Source organism: Tenrec ecaudatus, chromosome 2 (genome assembly GCF_050624435.1).
Source record: "Tenrec ecaudatus isolate mTenEca1 chromosome 2, mTenEca1.hap1, whole genome shotgun sequence".
Taxonomy (NCBI): Eukaryota; Metazoa; Chordata; class Mammalia; order Afrosoricida; family Tenrecidae; genus Tenrec; species Tenrec ecaudatus.
The window spans coordinates 145,299,730-145,323,750 of NC_134531.1; the positions used below are offsets into that span (position 1 = coordinate 145,299,730).

General features: G+C 43.4%; 1 protein-coding gene across 1 annotated transcript in view; it reads right to left on the reverse strand.

The window, feature by feature from the left end:
• SIL1 (SIL1 nucleotide exchange factor) overlaps positions 1 to 24,021 on the reverse strand; it is a 333,043-nt gene that overhangs the window by 213,527 nt on the left and 95,495 nt on the right. Inside the window, exon 2 of the mRNA XM_075541628.1 lies at positions 6,901 to 7,015. Coding sequence (XP_075397743.1) covers positions 6,901 to 6,975 — 75 coding nt within the window. The 5' untranslated portion in view covers positions 6,976 to 7,015. The remainder of the gene's footprint in view (positions 1 to 6,900; positions 7,016 to 24,021) is intronic.

The window sequence follows — 24,021 nt, forward strand, 5'->3', positions numbered from 1 at the left end:
GTTATTAGTTTTACCTATTCAATCTACATATGTTCATGTGTGTAACTAAGATCATTTAATCCATAAAATACAAGATAGCTAAACCCTTCAGGAATTGTAACGGGAGCAATGATTCCCTGAGAGTACAAAAAGAGTGAGAGGTGGGGGTGTGCTGACAGTGATAATGACTACATAACCCCACTCTAGGAGAATGGATAACAACAGAATGGCAGGTGAACAGATACATTGGATGGTGTAAGATACAGGGGGGAAAAGGAATATCCATAATAATAATATTTTATATAATAAGTGTTCTTGGGGGATAGGGAGAGGACTGGAGTAAAGAGGAGCTGATACAAAAGAGTGCAAAAAGCAAGAAAATGTTCTGAAAATGATAGTGGCAACAATTTTATAATCATGCTTGATCTAATTGAACTATGGATTGTTATAATATCTGTAGAGCTCCCAATAAAATGGGGGGGGAAAGCAGAGGCCCTCATCAGATCATGTCTTATGTAATAAAGGTTATTGACTACTGCAAGGTAGAAGGCAGTACTGTTTAAGAACTCAAGTCTTGCATCACATAGTCCAAAATTTTAACCTGTTTCTGGTGACTGAGAAAATTACCTAACCCTCTAAACATCAGTTTCCACATTTATAAAGTAGCAGTATTAACAGTATATACAACATTCCTTAGACAAGGTATTATGATGTAAAACAACAGTTTTGTGGGCACGGAACTCACTACCACTATTACTTGCAATGGCAGTCCTAAGTTCTAGCTCAGAAAAGTCTCTGCTTGTGACATCCCACGGAGACGGCATAATATAGCATCATTCAGGCAGGTTCAGGTGCAGCTTGATCCCCACAAACTTTTCTCATCCCTCTGATTTGAAATTTGTATAAATATGGCCTCAGAAGAAACCTAGGAACAGAAGAGTATGTGTGCTTGGGAGGCTAAAAACAATGCAACCTGACAGGAGGGGAAGCATCCTACATCCTGAAGTCAGGGGCTTCCAACATCTGAGTTCCCGGGGCAACCACTGTGTTAGTCTCTTTCACCACTTTACCTCCCATGCCTAGCATAGGGTTTCATTTGTAATTGGAGAAGAAATGAGTGAATTAATGTTACCTCACACAGGCCTAGCTCCTGGGTACCTTGGAATGAGGCAGCTCAAGGTAGAGAGTCTATTAGAGGTGAGCCTACATCCCACAACAAAGACCACCTTGTCCACTAAGTATGTGGAATCTAATAATGTGTTCCAGGCCAGTCATGCAGGTCAGCCCCTATCAGAACCACTGTCACACACTAAACTTAGGGACTAAGAGAAACGCTAATAATTGCTTCAGAGGTGTGTCGGATCAAGTGCCTTCAGGGGCCAGGCAGGGGTGGATGTAAATGAGTCAAGTAGGCCAGGTGTAACACCATAGGGAATGGTGGGACTGTGGGAACTGGAGGCCTCCTGCCTCGACTACCGAAAACAGCTGCTACTCAGCCCGCCCGCCACTGCCACATATTCGAGTTTAAGAAAACAAAAATCTATGTTTCTATGATATTTTCTTATTTTTAGAATACTAAAAGGGCCAAACTAAACATATCTAAGCTACAAATTGCAAGTCTGGCAGGTGCAGCTATCTACAGGCACTCAAATTCTCCTCATCAAGAGAAGGATGAAGAGACAAGGGAACAGAGATGATGAGGACGTGGCAGAAAGGCCTTCAAAACAGAGGCAAGGGTTAGTGTTCACTTCAACAACTGAGCACAGGAAAATCTTTTGAGTTGTTTGGTTTTTTGTTGTGGTTTTTTTTTTGCCTAGATTTCTTTATCAAGGTTAATTGGATATTCACAAAAAAGATTAGAACAATGAGACTGATAAACTACTGAGGTTTCAAGCTATTGAACATTTGCAACAGTCCTGAAACTGCTCAAAAATATTTTTGAGCTTCCTCCTGGTACCATCGTTATATTAGATTTTAAGATGTACGTATTTGTGTGCACATGTACATACATACACACAGCCATTATATTACAGTCAATCAGCTGCCATGAAGTTAATCCAACTCTCGGAGATGCAATGCCTGTCAGAGTAGAGTTGTTCTCTATCGGGTTTTCAATGGCTAACTTTCCTGAGGAAGATTAGCAAGGGTTTTGTCCAAGGCACCTCTGGGTGGAGTCAAAATCCCAACCTTCTAGCCAGCCCACCGAATTTTTCAAATCTCGATGTGTATGCCTCTAAGCTGTCATCTGTGACCGTGCTTAATGGTCAAGGAAGAACTCAGCAGTATTGAGGGAAGTTCAATCATATGAACATATCACAAGTTGAAGATTGTATCATGTACGCGGTCCTTACAACTATAGACCAGACACTGGACTAAAGTACTTCCCACTTTCCTACTCATCTTAGTTTCACCTGTGAAGTATGAAATCTTATTCGGATGTTACAGATGAGGATGGATATAGGGCCTGGTCAAAATCATACTGTTAAGAAGAGCAGGGAGATTTCAGTCCGGGCCTGCTGGTCTCCATGCATGAATCCTGACTCACTTTTGTGTTGGTTTCTGGACATGTGGTCTAATGGTTGCACCCTGGCACTGAGGGAATGAAGCAGAGGCAACAGAAGCTCCTTAGCACATTTAGCAGCAGACACCCCACCACCACCACCACCCACCAGTCCAAGTAAAGACTTTCATAGGAAAGGTAGAAAACATAGTCCCAGAGAAGGGACAGGAAGTCCCTCTTTATTTGGACAAGTCCCTGGGCAAGAGGAAAAGACCAAAGGATAAGAGAAGTAGGACAGCCCCTTGTCAATTCTGAAGTACACCCCTAGCAGGTTTAAGAAGGGCTCCCTCCCAAACAGAGCAACGAAGTCCCCAGGGAATACCAAAAATAGACTTTGGGGCCAAGGTTTGGCGCTCTCATCAGACTAAACCAGAAAACACTCCTAAAGGTCAACCAACAGACCTTGAACTATTTATAGGCTTTTCTTTTCTTTCTGTCATTGGTTTTTTTTATTGTTATTCTTTTGTTGCTTTGTTTTGCTCTGCCTTGGTTTTTGTGCATATTATCGCTGCAGATCTATCTAGATAAGATAGGCGGGATAAACTATCTGGAGAAAACAACTGGACCAACAGTTCCGGAGGGACATGGGAGAGGGGAAGGCAGGGGAAAGGAAGTGGGTGTTAACAAACCCAGGGACAAGGGAACAAGAAGTGATCCAAAATCAGTGGCAAGGAGGGTATAGGAGGCCTGGAAGGGCTTGATCAAGGGCAATTTAACTGAGAGGAATTACTGAAACCCAAATGAAGACTGAATATCTTAGTGGGACAAGAGGAAAGGAAAAGGAAATAGAGGAAAGAACTAGGAGGCAAAGGGCATTCATAGAGGTCTAAATACAGGCATGTACATGCCCTCCACTCAAGTACTTCCTCAGTGCAAGACCATTTCCTTCTATTAAACTGGCATTCCATGATGCTCACCTTCCCAACACAATCGCTGAAGACAAAGCTGGTACATAAGCAAATGTGGTGAAGAAAGCTGATGGTGCCTGCTATCAAAAGATATAGCATCTGGGGTCTTAAAGGCTTGAAGATAAACAAGTGGCCATCTAGCTCAGAAGCAACAAAGCCTACATGGAAGAAGCACGCCAGCCTGTGTGATCACGAGGTGTCAATGGAATCAGGTATCAGGCATTAAAGAACAAAAAAAATCATATCATTGTGAATGAGGGGGAGTACAGAGTAGAGACCCAAAGACCAACTGTAGGCAACTGGACATCCCCTTACAGGAGAGTCACAGGGAGGAGACGAGCTAGTCAGGGTGCAGTATAGCACCAATGAAACATACAACTTTCCTCTAGTTCTTAAATGCTTCCCCCCCCCACGCTATCATGATCCCAATTCTACCTTACAAATCTGGCTAGACCAGAGGATCTACACTGGTACAGATCAGAGCTGGAAACACAGGGAAGCCAGGACAGATAAGCCCCTCAGGACCAATAATGAGAGCATCCATACCAGGAGGCGGTGGGGAAGAAAGGAGGAACCAATCATAATAATCAAAATATAACTCCCTCCCTGGGGGATATACAATAGAAAAGTGAGTGAAGGGAAACACTGGACAGTATAAGACATGACAAAATAACAATCATTTATAATTTATCAAGGGCTTGTGAGAGAGGGAGGGGAAAATTGAGGAGCTGGTACCAAGGGCTCAAGTAGAAAGCAAATGTTTTGAGAATGATGATGGCAACAAATATACAAATGTGCTGACACATGGATGGATGGATTGTGATAAGAGTTGTATGAGTGCCCAATAAAATGATTTTAAAAAATTAAAAAAAGAAGGGCTCCCTCCCATATTGGATTGATCACAGGATTCTCTTCTTTCTACCACTATCCCTCTAAGTACAAATTTCCTCTCAACTGACTGGCAAGAAATTCCAGATAAGGTGTTAGCTGACAACAGCTTACCGCATCACACTTCCTGTGCTTGCATCTGAGTAAGAGCCTCTTAGAGACCACAGCCCTCATAGTGGGGTAATAGACACATTCTGCAGGGATTCCCGGACTGATACAACCCCAAAATACACCAAAGAAACCGTCACCTCCTTATGAAAAATAACAGCTGACACTGATTGACCACTCACTGATCATACTTGTGCCAATTCTAATGCTAGGTCCTTTACATATACAATTACATTTAATCTACACTTAACTCTTAAGAGGGAAGTATCAACCCCATTTTCCAGTTGGAAAACAAAGCTGAGATATGGTTAATAAGTTGACAAATAGGTGGGAAAATGGGGTTTACCCAGATTTGTCTTCTTCCATTCCTCTTTGAAAGCCATTTCCACACAAGCCCTGGCCTCAGGGTCCTCCCTCTTCCTAGAGTGTGGCATCCCTGGAAGTGCTTTCCAAGGAGGGACGATTAGTCTGGAGAGTACCCTGCTAGGTCTGCATGTCCAGTCGACCTTTCCTCCTGGGTAGCCATCAGCTCCACAAAGGCTCCAGGTTACCAGGAAGAAAGTGCGCCTCCTCCCTACCCCCGCATGTTTTCTCTGTAGTGAAGGCGGCTGGCTGCGTAATTTGGAGTTTAAATGCCACCAGGGCAGCAATTTTTATGGTATGAGAGAAATGATGCTTCGACTCCTACTTGTGCTTAGCACATGATGAAAGATTATGACAAATGGAGACAGCTTAGGAACAGACATAAGGATAAAAGAGCTTCTGTTGATGGAAGTCAGTATTCACATTTTTTTCTGAGACTAGACTCAATAGAGCTAATATAAATGGGCCAGAATAATTATGGCTCTCTGAAAGCTCATCTATTTTGTTCGACTATTATCCAAAAGGGACTTACTAACACACAGTCCTTAAGTAAATTCATCAGCACGCTTTTGTTAATTGTGCATCTGCTAAAGCTGGTGGTGGGGAGCAGGGAGTTCCTCGTGAGCTGGAGGTTGTGGAGGGGACACAGCACTGATCCTCTCCTGAGATTCTTGGGTGCTTTTCTGGGTCATTCCACAGCTAAGCCATGGCAGAGACTGCCTCAACTTCATGCACAGACGAGGGCTACTCTTGGGGACCACTGGGATCCCACTCTTGGTGCCCTTGAAGAGGCCAAAAAAAAAAAAAAAGGAACTTAAATAACATTAAAAGCTCAAAAAGGATTCGTGACTCCCAACTGTACGCTCTAACTCTCTCCAACTCCACAAAGTGGGGAGAAAGGCAGAGAAAACAAATGACTTCAGAGGGAAAGTGGAAGCTTGCCATGAGCCAGAGGTGAACCTCAGCTGAGCTGGATTGTTATTAAATTCATCACAATTGTCATTTGCACTTCAAGGGCCTCCTGCTCCAAAGCCTCCAGCGATTTATCCAACATTTAGCAGGAGCCCTGGGGGTTAGGGAAGGTGGCCTGGGGGCGGTGGGAAAAGTGTTGAGTCTATCAAAGAGCTGACAATCAGAGCTTCTCTGGGGAGGGGAAAAGGAGGACACGGAGCTGGTCAAGGGCAGGCTGCTGCTGGGACAAGCTGGGGAACCAGCCTAGGAGCCTCAGCATGTTACAGCCAGGTCAAAGGTGGGGCCTTCTAAGGAAGTCTGGAAAAAGCAGAGAGAAAAGGGCAGAGGGAAGAACACAGAGAGGGGAGCAGAGGCAGAAGCAGAATCTTGTTCCCCACACCCAAAACCAACCAACCAAATTCACTGCCATCCAAACAAGTGTGGCTTATAGGGACCCTAGGGCAGAGAACTGCGTAACTCTTGAGGGTATGAGAAAGCCTCATCTTTCTCCTTAGGCGCAGCTGGTGGTTTTCAATTGCTGACCTTGTGGTGAGCAGTCCCCAGTGTGAGCCACAGCGCCACCAGGGTTCACCACACAGGCATCCACCACACGGCTCCTTGGGAGAGTCCTAACTTCCCAGCTGTGCCACGAATTGGCTGTGTGGTTTGGGCCAGATTACTCAGTCTCCTCCTTCTGAAAATGAAGACAATAATGGAGATACCCACTTCGTAAGGTTGTTGGGAGGATTACATGAGAACACAAGAGGGCTGAAAAATGTTGGTGGAAAAGCGGAATTTTATAAATAATGAAAATTTCCACTAACTTTTTTTTTCTTCCACTAACTTTTAAAAAACCCCTCATATATATAAAGTATTTAAATATGTTGTGCTTGGTAAATGGTATGCTGCTGCTGCTGCTGATAAACTGAGCCAGGAAATTCTGTCACATTCCTACCTCTGGCCATATTCCTGTAAGTATGAAAAATACATGCTTACCCAACTCCTACAACCACCCTGGTGACACTGAGACTTTCTCTGGCCCCATTAGGGGACACATGTACAAACACACATGTACACACACACCTATCTTAGGGTACACACGTACACACACACACACACACCACCCCCACCCCACCCCCTTACCAGGTTCTGATGGCTGAGGCAGAAGTTAAAGCAGGAGGCCATTAGCAACCCAAACAGCATGCCCAGAGGAGCCATCTTGGAAGACAGTAGACCCTGGAGGGTCAAAGTCAGAGGCCTAAGGAGTGCAAACACAGAAAACAGAAGGTCAATGGGATGCTGGTGATGCTGGTCCTGGGACCCCAGCATTATGAGCCTCACCATGTCACTCATGTGACAGAGGTAGATAAATCTGAAGTGAGACTCTGTCTTCTATATGGAGTCTAGCCACCTGAAAAGAGACATGATCTGGTTGAAACTATGTAGCCAACCAACAAGGACTCCTGTGTGAGTTACAATAACCCTGGTTCCTTCCTTCCCCAACATTAACTTGTTAGGGTGTAGAGAGAGAGAAACCCACCAACTGATCTGTGTCTGAATAGACTTGGGTTCAAATCCACATAAGCCTTTGTAACCAATTACTTTGAAACTATGCACACTGGTCTGCTTGACAACAGATGTCAAGATCAGTGACCCCCAAAACAACAAAATCCAATATTTCTGGTCAAAAAACCTTTCATATCACTTTTCAGTCTATCACATGCATCTGGAACCATGTCAGAAGTTTCTTAGATGAGATCATTTTAGTAAATATTCCATAAGAATGATGCCTGAAGTTGGGTCCAGAAGACTACTTTCTTTGAAAACCAAAGTATAACCTTAGCAGCTGTTAAAACTAAAATGTCACAAGTAACTGTTTAAGTAACTGCTCATTAAATCCATTGCAAAGACTCAAAATATCAATGTTTAATTTGATTTAATAAGCTCTGAGTTTTAGAATCTGTGCTAAAGATCACATGGTATTTAGTCTGTATTAAGAATCTTACAATGACTTAAAATACAATATTTTTCTGACCTGGTATAAAATAGTGGCAGTAGTAGTATGAAAACCTATCTAACTTCAGGGGAAATAATACAAATAAAGATTTGCCCAGAGGAGTCATCCTGGAAGAGAGCAGACCCTGGGGAATCACAGTGAGAGGTCTGAGGTGTACAAGCACACTAAACAGAAGGTCAACGGGAAGCTGATGCCAGCGCCCCCATATTACGATTCTTATGATGTCATTTATATGATGGAGGTATTAAAGGTCTTCTACCACAAAGGTAGGTAAATCTGAAGTAAGCCTCTGTCTCCCAAGGCTGATCCCTTTGAGGTGAAGGTCAGACAAACTTCCATACTCCAACTTTTTTAAATGGTGAAGTCAAGATATCAATTTTATCTTTGTTCACTTCATAAGTGGCAGACATCACCCCAGAAAATATTGGCATTATTATTTTGTTTAAGATTTATATGTTCAATCAATGACATTAAACAAAATGTGTATAAACTGAATGGAAAACTGATTTGCTCTGTGAACCTTGACCTAATTAATAATTTTTTAATTGTTCAAACGCTATGCTTTCTTCTTTCCCTGAATCTAGAATTTTCCATAAAGTCTATTACATGAAATAAGTAAATTAAAAAAAACTAGAAGTTACATAACCTCGAAGTTTTCATTTTTCATGCAATGAAGACTTAACTTGATTTGGGAAGATGTAGGTTGGACAGTGAAACAGATTTTGTCTCAGTATAGTGGGGCCCTGGATTCCTTACAGAACTTTCAACATTCCAACCTTTTTACCATTTCTGATCCCAGTCATCCCTCCTATGGCATACTCTACTTCTCTTCCGGGTTCAAGACTCCATTAAAATGGCCACACAGAACTCAGAGACCACACAGATCAGTATCAGTATCACTATACGTCAGGATCAGGAGTACATAGTCTGCCTTCTTCATTCAGAGCAGGCTGGTTCTCTGGGTTCCCCACATGCAGGGCCCCCTCTCCAGCCCCTCAGGATAAGCTCCTCCTGTCCCTGCCATCACTGCTGCTAGGTCTTCCAGGCCCAGCACCACTGGCGCTGCCACGGGGCCCACTCTGGGCCAAGTGCCTTTCATTTATAACTCTTTTACAAGGTTTCTTGTTTTCCCATTTCTTCATTCTTCTGCGTTGCCTCTAAAACCTCACGGGGGGTCCTCAAACTACGGCCCGGGGGCCACATGAGGCCCTCCAAGGACATTTATCCAGCCTGTCGGGTGTTTTTGCCCCATTTGTTTTTTTACTTCAAAATGAGATGTGCAGTGTGCATAGGAATTTGTTCAGTTTCTTTTTTTTAAACTATAGTCCGGCCCTCCAACGGGTCTGAGGGATAGTGAACTGACCCCGTTTAAGAAATTTGAGGACCCCTGCCTCATGGTGTTGGCTGCATACAGCTACAAACTTCTCATCAATTTCAACATGGCCAGAAACTGATCAATGCCCTCTTAGTAGATTATAGATACCTCATTTGCATAATAGACTAGTCCATAGGCACTTCATTTGCAAAGTCTGTTGACCAATCCCAGAAGGTTACACCACAATATCAGTTGTTTTTAGCTATCTGGGAAATGTCAATCAACCTGTACAAAAGTAACAAACCCCAGGGTAGAAAATCAGAGCAAAGGTAAGTCCTCAAATTTTAGGGAGGGGGGGTAAAATCTCTCAAGCTGTTTTTCCAAAGAATCAAAGCACAAGACCACATAAAGCAGTGGTTCTCAACCTTCCTAATGCTGCAACCCTTTAATACAGTTCCTCAGGTTGTGGTGACCCCGCAACCATAAAATTATTTTCATTGCTACTTCACAACTGTAATTTTGCTACTGTTATGAATCAGGCGACCCCTGTGAAAGGGTCATTCGACCCCCAAAGGGGTTACGATCTACAGGTTGAGAAACGCTGACATAAAGGAACTCATTTCACAACACCTGGAAACCCAAATGTGCAGTGAATTTAGGGCTTAAGGAAGCAAATGAGAAAGATATAATGGAAGTCACCTATACCAGGTGCTAGAAAACCTCAGGTATGATGCCAATATTTTTAGTGTCCTAGGGTGTGCTCTTGGTGTAGGTCAGGAGTCCTCAAACTTTTAAAAAAGAAGGCCAGTTCACTGTCCCTCAGACCCGTTGGAGGGCCGGACTATAGTTTAAAAATATATAAATGAACAAATTCCTATGCACACTGCACATATCTTATTTTAAAGTAAAAAATAAAATGGGGCAAACACACCTGGTGGACCAGATAAATGTCCTCAGCGGGCCGCATGTGGCCCGCAGTCCACAGTTTGAGGACCCCTGACCTAGACACATCACAGTTCTGAGGGGCAGTCACAACATGATTAAAGACATGGGAATTAAACCCAAACCAACTGAACATTTAAGTCTTAGCTCCATCAATGTCTCTGTGGATGACACTGAGCAAGTAATTAACTTATCTATGTCTCACTTTCTTCATCTGTTAAAATACAAGGAAGACCTCTTTTAGGGTTATGAGTATTATATGAGAGCACTTGGAAGTCCCATGCTAGGTATAGTCAGCTTATATAGGTATAAGTTCAGGTATATAATACTTGAAACTTATTGAAGGAAATTTTTCAATACCACTATGCTTCAAATTCACACACCAACCACTAGGGCTCTCCAAAACAAAAAACACTGTCATCCAGTCAATGCCGACTCATAGCGACCCTCCAGGACAGAGCAGAACTGCCCTGTGAGTTCCTGGGACTGTAACTCTGTAGAAGAGTACACAGCTTCACCTTTCTCCCATCCACTAAAGCTAGTGGTGAAGAAATTGAAGGCTTCTTCAGTCTTAAATTGATCAAACATGCAATCAAGACACTTCAATAATTACTAGAGATTGGAACTTGAAAGTTGGAAACAGGAAGGATCAGTAGTTGAAAACTATGCCCTTGGTGATAGAAACATAGCTACAGATGACCTGATACAATTTTGCAAGACCCATAATTTCATCACAAATATGTTTTTTCAACCATATAAACAATGACTAAAAATGTAGAAGTCTCATGATGGAATACACAGAAATCAAATTGGCCATGCATGTTATAAGAGATAATGGAAAGGCTCAATGTCAGCAGGCAAAACAAGGCCTGGGTCTGACTGTGGAACAGACCATCAATTAATGTTCAAGTTCAGGTTGAAGCTGAAGAAAAATAAAACAGGTCCAAGAAAGCCAAAATATGACATTGAGTATGTCCCACCCGAATGTTGAGAACATCTCTAGATTTGACTCATTGAACACTAATGACAGAAGACCTGATGAGCTGCTGTGGGCAGACATCAAGAACATGTGGGATACACGGAAAAAAACAAAGAGTCATTTTAAAAGCAAGCAAGAAAAAATGGATCAAAGTGAATGTCAGAAGAGACGTTAAAACTTTCTCTTGATCATAAATTAGCTACAGCAAATGGAGGAAATGATAAGGTAAAAGAGCTGAACAGAAGATTTCAATGAAAAACTCATGAAGACAAAGTATTACAATTAAATATCCAAAGATATGGAGTAGAAAACCAAAAAATAAAATAAACCACACAGCATAAAATACCTGAAGAAGAAAACGAAGCCACAATTTACAATATTGAAAGATTCTGGGGCCAAATTATTAAAGGATATGCAGAAAGTGTCAAAATAAGATGAGGGTGGGGGGGAGAATCACTGAACCAAAAGAATTGATCGATATTCAATCATTGATCATAAATCAATCGTAGCAAGGAGGAAGTCTAAGCTGCACTAAAAGCATTAGTTAAAAACAAGACTTCAGCTAACTGATAGAAGCACTAACTCATCTATACTACAAAATCTGGAAGACAGCTACTTGACCACCTGACTGGAAGAGATACATATTTGCACCCATTCCAAAGAAAAGGTAACCCAAGACAATGCTTAAATTATAGCACAGTATCATTAATATATAGTGCAAGTAAAATTTTGAAAATCATTTGACAGCTGCAGCAATACTTCAACAGGGCGCCACCAGAAATTCAAGCCAGATTCAGAAGAGGATGTGGAATCATTATGATTATCAATGGATCTCATTATTGAGATCAGACGGCTCTTACCTGAAAACAGAGGCTACCAGAAAGATGTCAACTCATGTAATACTGGCTATGCAGAAGCATGTGATTGTGTGGATCAACAAATTATGGAGAGCATTGAGAAGAACGGGAATTCCAGAAAAGGTCATTGTGTTCATGTAGAACCTGTACAAGGATCATCCAAACAGAAGGAATATTGGATGGTTTAAAATCAGGAAATGTGTACATCTATGAAAGAAATGATAAAGAGCTGACCAGAACATTGTAAAGGGCAGCTCAAGAAGACAAAGCATGATATTAAATAAAATGTGCACCACTTACGCAATCTGTATGGTGAGAAAATAATCTGAAACGCTACTACTATATGAGGAAGAACGCAGCATCAGGATCAGAGGAAAGCCTGTACAAAAACTGCCATATGCAGATGGCACAACCTTGCTTGCTGAAAATGAGATGACTTGACGCACTTGCTGAGGAAGATGAAGGATTTCAGCCTTCAGTATGGATTACAACTCAATGTTGCAAGCAAACCCTAAGCACTGGACTAATAGGTAGCATTAAGATCAATGGAGAAAAGTTTCAAGTTCTCAAGGATTTCATCTTGCTTGCATTCACAACCAAGAAAACAACAGCTGTCAGCAGAGCAGACATGGCATTGCATAAGGTAAATCTGTTGCAAAAGACCTCTTTATATTGAAGGGTGAGGATGTTACTTTGAGAACTAAGGTGCACCTGACCCAAGCCGTGGCATTTTCAATCACCTCATATGCATATGAAAGTTGGACATTAAATAAGAAAGATGAAAGGAGAATCAATACATTTGTATTATGTACTCTTGAAGAATATTCAAAGTCCTAAAAACTTTCAAAAGAACAAATATGAAACCAAATGAAGCCTGAGCATTATAGTGGGACAAGAGGAAAGTAAAAGGAAATAGAGGAAAGAACTAGGAGGCAAAGGGCATTTATAGAGATCTGAATATAGGCATGTACATATGTATATATGACAATGAGGAAATAGATCTATGTGCATATATTTATTGGTTTAGTATTAAGGACATTGGGCCTCCACTCAAGTACTCCCTCAATGCAAAAATACTTTGTTCTATTAAACTTTAACTAAATTTTATTAATTAAACTTTTTAATTATTTTTAAAATAAAGTTTTAAATAAAAACTTTTTAATTATGTATTAAACTTTAATTTAATTAAATGTTGCATTCCACGACGCTCACTTCCCCGACAAGATCGCTGAAGATAAGTGGGTACATAAGCAAATGTGGTGAAGAAAGCTGATGGTGCCCAGCTATCAAAAGTGTCTAGGGTCTTAAAGGCTTGAAGGTAAACAAGCAGCCATCTAGCTCAGAAGCAACAAAGCCCACATGGAAGAAGCACACCAACCTGTGCGATCACGAGGTGTCAAAGAGAGTAGGTATCAGGTATCAAAGAACAAGAAATCGTATCATTGTGAATGAGGGGGAATGCAGATTGGGGACCCAACGCCCTCTGTATGGGAACACTGTATGGAAAAGGTGCTAGGGCATAAGGAAGCATGAAATTTTTGAAAAATTGAAAAGAAAAGGCATGCTGCAAGGGGGATGAAGTGATGGTTGGAGTAGAAGGAAAAGCACCTGCTGCATTGTATTTATAAGGCCATGGGAAGTCAATGGAACATGTAGTAAGGAAAGTGGTGTTTGAATGTCAAAGACCGCCCATCTCACCACCCAGCAGAGTCTTCTCCTGTCCAACAGTTTACGCCATACCTGTCTGCTTGAGATATTCTTTAGCAGACTACACACCCAGATAAGCTCTCTACTTAGTCAATAGAATGGAGTGAGCATCAAATGAATATAATCTAACATTACAAATGATTTAGAAAATCCCAAAGTGAACCAACAAAATTCAAATGACCCCACCTTACACACAGCCCAACCCCTCCAGCAAAAAGGAATCCATTGCTATTGAGCCAACCCATGTGTACAGAACAGAAGTGCTCCACAGTTTTCTCAGCTGTAATCTTTAACAGAAGATTGTCAGGCCTTTCTTCCGTGGTACTACTGCTAAGTGGAAACCACTAGCCTTTTGGTTCGGAGTAGAGCACAGACCGTTAGAGATACACTATAAAAAGTGTACGCCTGTGTGAGGTAGTATCGATGAAGAACACAGCTTTCCCCCGGATCCTGGATGCTTCCTCCCCCCAACTACCATGATCCGAATTCTACCTTGCAGGGCTGGATAGGACAGAGGCTGTACACTGGTGCATATGAGGGTTGGAGGTACAGGGAATCCAGGGTGGATGATACCTTCAGGACCAAGGGTGTGAGGGACGATGCTGGGAGAGTGGAGGGTGAGTGGGTTGGAAAGGGGGAACTGATTACAAGGATCCACATGTGACCTCTTCCCTGGGAGAGGGACAGCAGAGAAGGGGGGAAGGGAGACTCCGGATAGGGCAAGATATGACAAAACAACGATGTATAAATTACCAAGGGCATATGAGGGAGGGGGGAAGGGGGAGGGAGGAGGGGAAAAAAAAAGAGGACCTGATGCAAGGGGCTTAAGTGGAGAGCAAATGCCTTGAGAATGATTGGGGCAGGGAATGTATGGATGTGCTTTATACAATTGATGTATGTATATGTATGGATTGTGGTAAGAGTTGTATGAGTCCCTAATAAAATGTAAAAGAAGAAAAGAGAAAAAAATGATTAGGGCAAAGACTGTACAGATGTGCTTTATACAATTGATGTATGTATATATGTGAACTGTGAAAAGAATTGTATGAGCCCCAATAAATTGTTAAAAAAAAAAAAGTGTACGCCTATCCCTTAACCCCAATACATCTCATAAGGGCAGCTGACTCAACAGAGGTGGAACTGAATTCATTATGGGAGAACAGTTCTGAAGAGTGTGGTGTCTCCCCAACCACAGCACTTTACTTTCTATTCCACCTCATGAACTTGGTCTTGTGACACAATGACAGTGGTCCTGTCATATGAAAGCCTTGCCTGAACCTGCTCTCAGAGGTTATGAGCCCTCTGCCTAGGCCACCGAGCAAACAGACACTTCCCCTAAGGACATCTGCAGCCATGAAGGAAAGCAGCCCTGCTGGACCAACGCTGAGCTAAAAAAGCACAGCCAAAGGAAAAAGCAAAGACTTAGGTGCTAAAAATAGCTGCTATCCTCACCCAGCAGCAAAAGCCTGTGCTTTCTGCCAGCTTCCCCCTCTCTGTGTGTCGACCAAATGGAATGGCTGAGTGCCACATGAGCTCCCCAGCAACCTGGCTCCCTGGGGCACCAATCATACTGAAAGACAGGGAGCGAGTTCACATAGCCCCACACTCACACTGGGTGCTGCAGGCAGGTGTCTGGGCATGTCGGGGTGTGAGAGGGCGAGGTGCAAGCTGGGTGAGAGTGAGCAAGGGTCGGATTGTTGTGTTGAAGAGAGAAGGTTGGGAATCACTAGGAGAGGGGTCCCAAGAGGGCACAGCCTCAGAGCTTCCTATGGCGCTCCAGCATCTTTTCTAACATGCAGCCTGGCTGTGCAAAAAAACAAACAAACAAACAAAGGAATAAAGGGTGGAACTGAGGTGCTCTTGGCACTATTAGGACAACAGTCAGTAAGAGAAACCCAAAATTATCCCCAAAGTCTCCAAGGTTCCTCCCCTTTCTACATAAGAGTGTTCGTGTGTATATGTATACACACACACACACACACACAATTCTTCTAGCCAAGGAAGATTGCTAATCCTGGTGCTGGGGAAAACTAGGAGGAAGAGATAAATGAGAAGGAAGAAGCCAAGGGCAAAGGAGACAAGTAACTGAGCAGGAGGAAGAGGCCTAAAGGGGGAGTGAGGAAGAAGTCGTTGGGGAAGTTGATACATAAACTGCAGACAGAAGAGCAGGGGCCAGGGTAGGGGGTGTGGAAGGAGAGAAATGATAGCTTCCTCAGAAGCACCTCCTAGATGAAAGATCAATTCACAAGTGGATCCTTCATCTCCTTTCAGTAATTCCACACGGGCTACACACCTGACCTATTTATCACCTCCATATATTTTTCCACAAAACCAGGAGAGAAAAAGGCAGAAAGAAGAAACTGAGCTCATGGGGCGAGCGGTGAGGTGGAGACTGAAAGAGCCCCGGGAGGACAGAGATTGGGAGAAAAGTATGAGACAGTTTCCCAGGCTTGGCGTGGGGACCTAGAGAGCAAGTACAATGCCTGCTGGGTCAAGCAGGCATGGGTACCTGCGACCTCTCAAGGTCGCACCTGGTCTGACTGCAGCCAGGTCACACCTGGTCTTACTCCTTACTCAAGAAGTGGGAGGTGGAAAACAAGCAGGCATGGTTTTTCCCTGATGGGGAAGAGAGAGAATGGAGACAAGGGAAGTGGTACATAGCTATATCCTGTCAGAATGGCCCATAATCACAGACAGGGCCTATTCAGTGACAGCGGAGGCAACAGAAGCAAAAAAGAAGAAGAAGAAGAACATCAGTCCCTGACATAAGTAGAGCCAAAATCAAGATTTCCCATTGAGGGCCAGGTTGGCACACTTGGTATGAGAGCAGTGCCAGCCACTAACCCTGAGTTCATTTGATGACTTGCCCCTGAAAGCCTGCAAAACAAACCTTCCCATCATCCTTGCTTCTCAATAGAGGGCAGATCTGTATCTTTACGTTTATGGCCTTCTTCCGACTTGAAACACTATCGCTCAATGAAGGAAAGGGGAAGGCAATTCAATGTGTCACCAGTAAGTCTTTCCTTAAGTATCCTTGGGCTCTGGGACAAAAGAGATAATAAGGCACTTGAGATGCCCATTTTTCTATCAAAACTGGCCACTTGTAGGCTGTACCTGTACTTCAATAGAGGTTGGATGCTCTCAGCAATCTGTATTGCTAGCTTACCGCAGCCCACAGCAGATGCTTGGGGAGCAGGTAGGAGGGGGCCTGCAGACTCCTTAGGCCTTGCCTCCCTTGTCCCTTGTGTCATCCACTCAATTCACATGAGACAGGCGAAGGAGACGGGGCCCTGTATAAACAAGACATCCTCCTATTACTTTTGTCTTCTCCAGAGGCAGGAAAACAAAAGACTTGGATAAGGATGGCAAGAAGCCAAGAGGGAGAGGTAGCAGACTGGGTCTCTGGCAGCTTCTGTCATGACTGACAAGCCTGTGGACAGTGATGGCCTGTCCATAAGCTTCAGAACTAGAACACAGGAAAAACAGAAAAGGAAGGCAAGTGTTCAGGGCTGGCAGAGCCACTCAGCTCCTTGGAGCTCTACGGCATAAGACGCCCAGGTTCTCAGCCTGTGGCGATGGCCATGTGCTTGTTTTCCCAAGCCTTCTGGAGAAAAAAATAAAAATTTCAACTTCCATTTTATAGGAGAAAATGGAAGCAGAGAGACCCAAACCTTTGGTAGGAAGTCTATTATGCATCATAGGGGTCAATGGACAGGAAGTTCATTCTTAGCTGGGCTAATTCTGAAGTAGGAAACCGTGGACAGAAACGAGACTGCAGATTCCCCACCTGTAAAGTGGGAATAATAAGGCTTCCTACTGCAAAGAGTGATGCAGAAAAGGAATCATATTTGTGGAACTACATAGGAAACAAGCCTATAGACAACTCCCCGTATCTAAAATGGAAGGATGGGAAGAAAGTGGTCGCTAAACAGAGTGCTTGGGAGAGAGGAGCATAGTAGATCAAAGGCATAAGTCAGACCTGAAAAGTTAAAACTGTGTCAGTAGATCCCTTTATGATGCAGACTGGACCTGATCTGATTTCCAAAATTTTCTGTATTTTTGGTTTGATTTCTGTTCATTCATAGTGGAGTGTATCTCAGGGGAGTGATATCAAAAAAGGTCACCTTCTAGAAGCTGTGTTATACGTTTTTGGGCACATGAAACCCAGGACTGATGAACCTAGAGAGACAGCAAGTAGAATAAGTGGTTTGGGACAGTGGGGTACAGTGGGGGGGGGGGGGGTAAAAGGAAGACAATGTCAAGGAATCCATGTAGAAAAATAATGGTTGGAAACTGACTGTGGTAGCAATTGTACAGTTCTACTTGATGTGACTAAGATACAGAATGGTATGTTACAGGTATTTAATACCAACTAATTAAAAAAGAGAGGAGTAAAACCACAAAGAAATCACTGTCGTAGTGTCCAGTAGCACCACTCAAGGGTCGTTTCAATGTATAGTAAGTCAAGAAAACCAACCAGTTGTTACAGGTCAGTTTGGCTCCTGGTGACCACGGGTGTGGAGTACAACTCTCTGGGGTTTTCAGAAGCCGATCACCAGGCCTTTCTTTCCAAGGCTCCCCTGGGTGGGCTCACACCATCAGCTTTTCAGTTAGGTTAGTAGAAAAAGCTCCAGGCCAGGCACAAAACCGTGGAGTCAAATCTGCAGGGCTCTTGCCTCCTGGAATAACCACATCCTCTCCAGCTGACCATAAGTCTTAATTTGAGGACTGAAGATGAAAGGAAAATAAAGATATTCATGGGAGAATCCCAAAGCTGAAATGGAGAGACCAAACCAATTTTCTTCTGTATCCCAAAGTAGATCCACTACATCCTATGTTCTCCCCTCATCCTCACACCCAGAAAACCAGGTTACCAGCATACAGAATGTCTAGCTACAAGACCAGCTGTGAGACAATACCTTGATTTACAAGCTCAAGGTTAGAGGATGAGCTCTTCCCACAGATGCACATCCATTAGCTATTTATGGGCTGTGCAAACTCATACACATACACACAGTCACTCACCTCTTCACAAACAGAAGCTCATCACCTAATTTGCACAAATATGACACTAAAGAAGCAATGCAAAGAGGACACGGAAAGGACAGAGCCATGTCAAGGGAGAACAATGTGCAAAGACTTACGAAAAGGCTAGGTTTGGATTTGTTTTTTTTAATGAATCATTTTATTGGGGGAAGACAAGGATTTTTAAAGATTAAGCTGAAGGACATGAGAAACAAGTTTGGATTAGTCAGGCAACAGGTATTATTTTTCCCCGTAAGACAAAAACTAAACAGAAAGTCAGGAGATCAAAACACCTAAATGGACAGAGCACTTGAACAGCAAAACAAATAATAAAACTGTGGCTTCCAACCCCAGTCTAGCCCCCAACTAGCGAAGAAGAGAGGGGACTTGAAACATGCCTAAGTCACTGGCCCTTTGTGCAATGGGGACAGGATCTGCTCATGTATTAGGGTCATGCCTAGTGTTGCTGCTGTGAACTACCATGGAGTAGGTTCCGACTCAGAGCAACCCATGCGCCACAGAAGGCAATACAGCCGCGTCCTTACAACGTTCCTCTGAGCCCACCACGGCATCAGTCTTCGCATCAAGGGTGCCTTCTGCAAACAGGGACAGTCTACATGAGACCAAGTTTCACTATCCTGATGTCTAAGGAACATTCTGGATTTACTGCTTCCAAAACAAACTTGTTTATTTTCTGGAAGTTCATGTTGTTATTCTTCACTAACCCCATAATTTAAAGTACCAATTTTTCATTGGTCTCCCTTATTAATTGTTGTCTAGCTTTCTCATGTATATGAGGCACATGAAAATACTGAAGCTTACTTCAGATACATCTTAGTCCTCAAAGCAACATGTTTGTCTTTTAATATGTGACAACTTCAGTATCTTCTCCACTTAAGCATAATGTTTTTTATTAGTACAGTTGGGACAACAGCAGCTGCAGTCATGCCTAAGGCCAAGTAAATGGGGGCTGTTCTCAACAAACCCAAGGCATCTATGGAGGACAGTGTTGGGGGAAGACTATTGGAGAACAGAAGATTCACAATAGACTTAAACTGCTCCCTGGTCAGGGAGATACAAAGCCAAAATCCACTCATGCAGCCTACCATGGAGAGCTCAAGGCAGGTCTTTCTAGGCCATACAGGGCAAGTAGAGGTGCTGGCCCTGTCCAAGAACACAGGAAGCCAACAAGGGGTCCCACTGGCCAGAGGTAAGGAGGGCAACACAGGATAAGATTAAGTTTGAAGGGCAAGAAGGAGCAAGCCTAATCAAGTCTCAACATGCTGTACTCCACGAAGGAGGGGATCAGACCAACATTTCCTTCCTAAGGATTGGGGTGGAGAGAGGTGAGATCTTCAAGACAGCCAAGCAGATTAGCAAAACAAAAACAAACAATAAAACACTTCAGTCTCAGAGACAAAAGGCAGTGGTTCCATCTAAAAGAAAGCAAGTGACACGCAGCACAGTGATTAAATAAAAAGCAGTCCAGTCTAATTATCTCCAGACCTATCCTACTCAGATACAGCATACAAAGAATCTGAATGCTGGAAGGGAGCTTAAGTTTCAATCTTCTTTTGGACTGCTGAGGAGCCAAAAGATGTGCAGTAGCTGCATATAAAAAAAGGAGAGCTCAATGCTCAATGGAATTTATCAGTGGATCCAAGAAGGCTCTGGTAAATGTAATGGCTGTCAACGAGGCAGAAATGGGCTGGGGTAGAGCGAGCCTTTGGGTGCCATGAGAACAGAGGTGATAACCAAAGCAATAAGAGCAGAGTTGCTGTCTCAGGACAGAGCTCAGAAAGTAAGAGTGGGTTCAAGAGTATAGTCTTCACCTTGTGACTGTAGCTTAGGAAGAGAAAGAGGAACGAGCAAACCAGAAGAACAGTTAAGGCATAAGAGCAACAAGAGAGATCAAGAGAGAAAATAATTTTAAGAAAATCAAGTGGTAGACAACAGTGTCAAGAGATCAGTGAGAATAAGGACCAGAAAAAAGCCCACTGGATTTGGTAACGAGGCAGCCAGAAAGTCCTTGGAAAGAGAAAGGGATGAATCCAGGGTGGATCTACTGATGTTTAGGGATTCAGCACCACTTTTCAAATATTTTCAATAGGTGTCTTGATGGTAACAGAGAAAAGCGAATTCCAATGGTACTTTAGAGGGATTCTTCAAAGCATAGAATAGATGCTTACGGTGACCTAGAGCTCCCCTCCCTCCTCACAACACATATCATCAGTAAAATAATGGGAACAGTCAGACCAACAGAGAGAGGAGGGCGGGCGGCAAACTCTTCAGGAAGAAACTCCCATCAGACAATTCTGCCTTCTCTGAGCTCTCAGCCATCTTTCAGACTGCTCAAGAGCAGAGCTGCACGAATCAAAAGTGTAGCACTTGAGGTGGGAGAAGGAAAGAAATGCCCCTTCCCTCAAGATGCAAATACGATCTCTGGGCATCCCAGGGGAAGGTCAATCCTGTCAAATAATAATGACAGTCAACATGTATGTTCAAGAGTACTAAAGCCCATTTCCTCTCACAACAGGCCTCTGAGGAAGTCCCAGTGCCTGATATTTCACCCACGAGGAGAGTGGGGTGCAGAGATCTGAAGTTAACTTGCTGGAGTACGCACAGCCAGAGAGAGGCTAGGGAGATTGGCCTCAGCAACCAGGCTTTTTTCACAGACCACACTGCCTGTCCAGTGGTCTGTGAAATCAGTCACAGAAAATGGACTCATCATTTTATTTGTTCAGTGTGAAAGGTATACATTTTTTACAAGATAGGAAAATTTTAATTGAGCCTACTGGGGCCCTCTTGTGGAAAGACCCACATCTGCCATATTCAAGATGCTTGCACATTGCGTATGCACGTACACTCACATAAACACAGTACTGAATGCCCTCGACACAGCACAGTCCATGAAGAGACACACCATTCACAAAGACAAAAGCCCTGGGGCTCAGATAGCTGTGGGTCACTGGTACCCTATGTGGGTGGCTTAAGGCATGCCTTTAGCCTGCCATGGAAGCTATCCAGCCACACATGGAAGCAAAAAATATCCCTGCTCCCACTCAAAGGCCCTAGCACCAAGCATTCTACTCACATATACCCAACTGTCTGGCAAGAACTCTGAGGAGGGTACTGGGTAAAAGTTGGCCAAGACAAGATCTAAGATCACTTTCAACTAGTCTATGAACCTCACACCCTACTCATCACTCCGGAAATACCTATGTTTATTTCTACATGGCAAATGAAGAAAATGGAGCTAGAAAGGGGACAGAGCGTGCTTAAGCACACCAACAAAACTGACTAGGTGAATTAAGAGAACTGCCTCAGCTTTGGTTAGTATGCTTTCTACTAGGCCCTACACTGTATAGACAGGGCAGAGATTTAATTTTTACATTTGCTCCCTGACCCTACCAGAGGTCCTGAGAGTCATCAATCTGTATCTGGTGGGAAGAATCAAGGGTGCCAGAAGCTGCCTTCGCTCCCCTCCAGTGGAGTAGCACAGGTTCTAAGTGTTCAACCCAGGTCTCCTCTGTGACTTTGGGCTAGATGCTTAACATCTCCAAGTTTTTTACTTCTTCATGTGTAGAAGAAAAATTACAGGAATTATTTTGTAGGATGATTGTCAGAATTAAATAAGATTACTTAAGGCAAATAGCACAGGTCCTAAGATAAGATGAGAGCTCAAGAAGCTCATGGCCTCTCACTACTAACTATTGTTAGAGAAATTTCTGGGCAGATGGCAGGTGAAGCAACAGCAAAGAGGGCTTCATGCCCATAAAGAATATCCTTTTCTGGCAATTAAGGCTCTCCTTGGAGTCCAGCTTCCCTGAGCCACAGGGTCTATGCACACAAATTCTGGGTGGTAAGAGATGCATACAAGTCACTGAATCCGAATCAACTCAATGGCAAAGGGTTTGGTTTTGAGCACAGATTCTTCTCCATTGAAGCTGGCTGGCTACGTGTCCACTGAAGAGTTGTCTGAGAGCAGCCACTTCAGATTCCAGCTGCCTGACAATTCAGACCTCTCTCCACATTCTTGCTCTCCTTCTAAGGGAGCATCAGGGTTAATAGGAACAGTCAGAGAAAGTTTAGTAGACCAGACCACTGGGACCACCCTAGAAAGGCTCAAAAGGGGCCTCAAGGTCCATCCCTTTCTAAAAATCATCCCTCAACTCCGGACAGCAAACACAATGGGCTTCTCTACAGACTGCTCCCATCGAACTCCAGGGGTAGGGACAGCCTGGAGGGTCAGAGTTCATTCTCCTTCACACCTGCTGTCACCAAACTTCTAGAAAGGGTCAGGGCCTCTTAGTGGGGCCAAGATAGGGCGACAAGTATGACTCCCAGCATGTTAACTCTAAGATATTTGCAAAATATTCTTATTATATACCAATCACGTGGGCACTTTGGTTTTTAAGCATTCAGCATTCATACTCAAGAAATAGGCCAAGATATTTAAGCAATCAGCCTCAGTCCCAGAGCACTCTGGGAACCATACTGTGTGATAGAACATATAAAAGCTACCATCACTGCCCTCAGAAAGTTGATGTCCTGTTCACAGTAAGTGGATAGTGTGGCTTTCCACATCCGAGTCACAGACAGTACAATTATGAAAAAGAAACCCTGATTATGAACAATGCCATGAGAAACTGGCTACTGTCTGGGCAACTGGAGGCACAAATTAGAACTTTGCAAGGCAACAATTAGGGTGCTTCTTACACAAGAAGACAGCATTTACTCACAGAAACACTCTGCAGCAACATGAGGTGGGTCACCACACACTCACTGCTACCACGTTGGCACTGTGTCTTCAGGTAAATCAGCAAACATTGTATTTTGTTTTTAACATGCCTGAGAGCCCAAGACTACATATAATCCCAGATCCTTAAAAACTTGAAAGGGAGATGAATTTTAAAGTGTACACATTTACATATGTGGGCAGAAACACAAAATTCATATGCCTCTCAACACAGCTCAGGGAACCATAACTCACAGCATTCACAATCCCACCTAACGCCCAGAAAAAATCCGGGTGTCTTCTCCAAGAGATGGTGGGAGGCTGGGTAGGTAGCCAAGAAACAAAGAAACCTAAACTCAGCACTAGGCAAGACAATTAAGGAGCAGAGGATTTTAAATGCATTGTTTCTGACTCTAAATATGTCTACATTTATTACCAATTTGGGATCAGAAACCACATTTAGTTCTGCCGTGACCACGCACTAAAAATATTAAGCAGAGTATTGCCTAGGAAACAGCATTCCTTCCCTGCTGTGCCATTTCAAAGCTGTCTCTGCCATGGTCCCAGGGCTCCCCAGCCTGGGCTGCACTGGAGCCCCATGATGAGCAGAACTGACACTGTGCGGGCTTCCCTGAATTTCAGAAGGCAGCAACAGGAATCAGCGTTAGGGACTAACCAACCTCC